Source organism: Carlito syrichta, unplaced genomic scaffold (assembly GCF_000164805.1).
Source record: "Carlito syrichta isolate Samal-C Ts95f unplaced genomic scaffold, Tarsius_syrichta-2.0.1 Scaffold301850, whole genome shotgun sequence".
Taxonomy (NCBI): Eukaryota; Metazoa; Chordata; class Mammalia; order Primates; family Tarsiidae; genus Carlito; species Carlito syrichta.
In genome coordinates this window covers 282082-286864 of record NW_007245946.1, presented here as the reverse complement: position 1 = coordinate 286864, position 4783 = coordinate 282082, and the positions used below count along the sequence as shown (strand labels likewise).

At 58.5% G+C, this 4783-nt stretch overlaps 1 protein-coding gene across 1 annotated transcript in view; it reads right to left on the bottom strand.

Moving 5' to 3' along the window:
* Positions 1-2728, bottom strand: part of CUNH14orf79 (chromosome unknown C14orf79 homolog) — a 4545-nt gene extending 1817 nt beyond the window's left edge. The window contains exons 1-2 of the mRNA XM_021711074.1: positions 2515-2728; positions 983-1109 (exon numbers count right to left, since the gene is read on the bottom strand). Of these exons, the coding sequence (XP_021566749.1) occupies positions 983-1109; positions 2515-2561 (174 nt within the window). The 5' untranslated portion in view covers positions 2562-2728. The remainder of the gene's footprint in view (positions 1-982; positions 1110-2514) is intronic.
* Positions 2729-4783: the final 2055 nt, after the last annotated feature.

The window sequence follows — 4783 nt, the reverse complement described above, 5'->3', positions numbered from 1 at the left end:
CTGCACTCCAGTCTGGGCGACTGAGTGAGACTCCGACTCAAAAAAAAAAAAAAAGTAACACTTTAGAACGGAAAATGATCTTTGTAGTCTTGATGGCCAAACTGCCCCCCTCTAGCTCACACTGTCTTTGGTAGCTCAGGAGTTGACGTGAGATATGGCATGTGGACCCGACAGGCTGCACTGCATGGTCTGCCAGTCTCAGGCCGATGGCTTCTGGAGCCTTCCCCATCTTCTGCTTTGGGCTTTGCTGGCTCCTGCCTCAGGCATGAGGGGTTTAACCTAGGGCCTTTACGGCGCCACCAGTGGCTTTAATAAGCCATCATACCCTGCCTGACCCATCCCCTCCATGCCAGGACTGTCTGCCACACTGCAAGGTATTTTCTTTTTTGAAGGCAGGATTTATTGAGAGGACAGAAAAGCTCCTAGTGGCAGGGAACCCAAGGGGGGCTGCCCCGCAAGGCATTTCCACGAAAGCCGCCCAACTTCTCACATGCCACGTGGCCATACCGGGGCCTGCCCCCTCGTCCTGTGTGCCCACCTCAGGCCCCAGCCCCACGTCCCTACTTCGTCGCACCTCGTGCAGACACGCCCTGGCAGCCTACAGCCCCCAGACAGGGAGTGTTTCTGCCTGTCCCTGGGCGACCCCCACCCGGCAGCGTGACACTTCGTGGGGTTCTGCCACGGCCCCCTCTTCCACTACCCACTGAATCCATGTGCAGTGTGTCTCCATGTCTGTTTCCCGTGCCTGCTCCCGCAGGAGTCTTGCCTGGGCAGGAGACTCGTGACCGTGCACTGCTAAGGTCAGGTGAGCACCGCCCACTTCCCCACCGCCCGCCATTGCCTCAGCCCTGAAGCCAGTGCCTCAAGACCTTGGCTGCTCTCTGCTGCAGACTAGCATGTGCCCCGGACAGGTGGGCTCGGGGTGTGCTAGCCACAGGACTGCCGGCTACAGGGAAGTCCAACCCATGCCCAGGAGCCTCACCTGAGCAGCATCCACCCCAAGAACAAGAAGGAAGTTCTGCTGGCAGCGGGACTCGCTCCAGGGGCGCCGTGAGGCACATGTAGTGTCTGTGTTCTGCAGGGCTCGCCAGAGCTTTCTAGATTCAGAACTGGAAAACAGATGCTACCACTAAGAGGGAACCTGGAACACGGCCTCAGGCATAGGGGCTCACCCTCACATGAGTCCCTATGGGGTCCTGGCTCCAGGGGCTCAAGAGCATTCCCTGAGAGCCCTGACCATTCCGTGTCCTGTTTGTGTGCATACTTGCCAAGCAACAGTACCCGCCTGGGCCAGCAGTGCCCCCCTCCCTGCCTCATCTCCAACGGAGCAGCTCCTGGACAGTCGGCTGCCAGCACTGAACTGTGTCGGGTCCAACAGGCAGTCACGGACCATGGACAGTGAATGTTCAGAGGAAAGAATAGATAAACATGCAGAGGAGTGTATGTGCCATGCCACGTTAGTCCACAGACCATGGGGACTGAGTGGCTGCCCCAAGAAGATCACCACCAGGACGGAAACAGCACCCAGATAATGATGGGAGAAGATGAGGTGCAAGGGAGTCACTTATACTCCCCTCACCTCTGTCTCATGAGTCCTGATGCCCAGGACCCTCCAGCCATGCTGCTGGGGACAGTGACAGCATTGCCATCGCAGCCCCTGCCCCACTGGGACCACACTACGGGGAGCTTCCCCAGGGCTTGTGCTCTAGGATGCCCTGGCCTCCGGGCTCCTGACCTCGGCCCCAAGCTCCTGTGGAAGGTGCCTGGGTGGGCACTAGGGGAAACACTAGCAGAGGCCATGAGGGGCCACAGCTGGAGTTGAGAACAACCTGTCTGCAGAGCGCTGGCTATGTCTAGGCCTGCACAGACATGTACAAACTGTTGCAGCATAACAGCCACACGCAGGATGGGGAAGCCGGCCCACACCAGCCTTGGCCTCCCTCCCCATGGGCCCTGGGCTAGCTTATCTTAAGCTCTCAACCACTGATGCTCAGTCCCCTCAAGTCCGTTTCCCTCTCAGTGTCCACTGAAACTACATCCTTAGAGAATGGCCATCAGCAAACTGCATGTGCGCCACCAGGATCCTCGGCCAGGCTGGTGGCTCGCAAGAGCAATGACAACAGGCCCTGGGGCACAGCGGCCTCTGCTGCTCTGGGTGCGTTTTCCACCACTAGCTGAGGACTGAGGCAGCTGGCAGCTGGGACCTTTCGGTCCCTCGAGCCCCTGGAGGCCAGGTCCCTGGCTCTGAGTCCCAGCCCTCGCATCACTAGGGGAGCTGGGGCTCAGGTCTGGCTCATTCCCTGTGAGCTGGGAGGGGCACTGAACATGGGTCAGAGCAGAGGGGCTGTGGCGAGAGCATCAACCTATGTCACCCTTCCTCAGGAACCGACAGCCCCCAGAGAGCAGGAGAGATGACGCTCTGTACAGAAGAGACAGAGCTCACTTCCCCTGTATCACACACAAGCACAATTCAGTTGCTCTAGGGAAGATGCAGAACCAATTTAAGTTCATTACCACAATTTATGTACAGGCTCAAGTTCAGGTTTCTCTTCACTGCTCATTCCTAGGAAATGGCCTAAGGTGGACACATCTTCAGGTGCCTGCTGGACAGTGGCTTCTTGAAAAGCAAACTTAAAAATGGCCTCACAGCTGAGAATGGGCTAAAAGATAAAAACATACCAAAGTTAGAAATATACACACGATGTGACGTTATTGCAAATAAACAATTTTGGTACACATGAAATTTGTTACTGACTATATCCTCAGTGTTTCTATTTCCTGATGTGCGTGTTCCTACAAGTCACTGCTCTGCAGGGCTTGTGGGGAAAGTAGGCTGGGAGCATGACATTCCAGCCTTGTCAGAGGTGCACGAAGAAGATGCCGCCTAGTACGTTAGCTTCTAACTGACTCCCATACTAGCTGGCTAAGAACTCCCTCTCCACTATGACAAGCACAGCCTGCACCCAGCAAGGATGAGGCACAGGCTGGGTTTGTGTGAGTGTGGGGAGGAGGCTGCTGAGCTGGTGGGGGCTGACTCCAGCGTGAGTGGGCATGAGAAACCAAGGTGCTGGTGGACAACAGATTACGTGTGCTAGTCTCGTGTATTCCAACGCATCTCAGCCCAGAGGTGCCGCTTTCTGCGTTCACCTACTGTTTCTTGTGAACATGGAATTAGACTCAGATGTTCCCTAATATGTCCATCATGTTAGAAGAAAGTCCTGCTTTCAAAATAAGCATTGCAGCAGAGCCACCTGTGGGTCTTATCGGGGGGCCCAGGGAGACCTTGACTGGTTTAGAAAACAAACAGCCCAGCCTTGAGAACTGTGGCACCTTTATTTCCTTCCTTCCTTGTTTTACTTCTCATCTTTTCTTTCAGTGTTTTTGATGAGCCTCTTGGGAAGAGGTGGGGAGAAGCAGGAGCAATGAAAGAAGAGGAAGACAAGAAAGAGAAGGCTCAGAGGCCAGAAGGTGAACACCAGGGCTGGACGCTACAAACAAGCCCTGGCACTGGGTACCACCCAGTTCGTCAGGGGAAACCAAAATGTGTCTGTGTGATTTGAGACTTTCCAGGACTAACTGTAGATTCACAAGTAGCCAAAAGGCTCCTTCCTCACAAGCCCTGAGCTGGAGCTGAGGGGTGTGGACAGGCCTGGGGAGGAGTGGTCAGAGAAAGCGGCCCAGCTCGGTGGCTGCACCTGGCCTTGGAGCAACCCATTTCGGCAGCTCTGCCCCCTCATTCTGTCCCCGGCCTCAGGAGGATGGAACACCAAGCTCATGGCCAGGGACACAGGTCAGGAGAGCAGCAGCCCCTCTGAGGCTGCAGCCCTTTCAGGGCCAGTGCACCAAAGCCTCCTGGGCTGCAGTCCTCTGGCTGTATAAAGCACGTCCCACTCAACATGGCGACAACAGTACTCTAGAAATACCTCAGAAGGTCGGAGAGCAGCAGTTCCTGTCACCCGAGGTCCACCCCGGCACGGCTGGTGAGAATCACACTCCTTTGGGGCAGAAGCGGTTCTGGGACGCTGAGGTTCTGTGGGCCTCTCCAGGGGCTCAAGGGACGGAGAGCAGGGTCCAGACTTGGCTGCAGACTCCCGGAAGCCTTCGAACTCCCCCCACGTGCTGCTGTGTTCCTCTGCGCCCAGGCTACAGGTGGTGCAGGCAGAATGGCCCTCCGCGTGCCCGGAGACGCCGGCCTTCCCATCTGAGGGGGGCAGGTCTGAGCAGGTCCCTATCCATCCCGAAGCGTCACCACTCCGACTCCCAGGCGCAGGTGGGAGGGAATCCTCGCCTGCCTCCCCCGCGGGGCCGCTCAGAGATTCGCCGCCCAGTTCCTGTCGGCCTTGCATAGTGGAGGGCCAGGCCAGCACAGGCCCGACGGGCGGCTGCCCAGGAGGCACACGCCCTGCTGACCCAGGACCCGGGCTGTCCAGTGCCCACCTATCGCTGTGGAGTGACACGGCCGACACACAGCCGGCGCCCTGTGCAGCGCAGGCCGCGGCCCAGAGACCACGCGAGGGGTGAGACGGCGACAGGGGCCGGAGCAGGAGTGGGCCGGAGGGACGGGCGCGGGATGCCCGGCCAGAGTCGCGAGCAGGTCCGCGAGGCTCACTGTGGCCGGAGAGAGGGAGCCTGGGCGCCCGCGCCAGGCCCAAAGAGGGAGGGTGGGCGCGGGTCCCCTAGCAGGCTGGCCTGGAAGGCAGCCCCGGGCGGCCCGGCGGGGCTTCTGGATGGGGTCCGAGAAGGCTACTGAGTGCGCGGCCCGCGGCTCCTGGGGAGCTCCCCG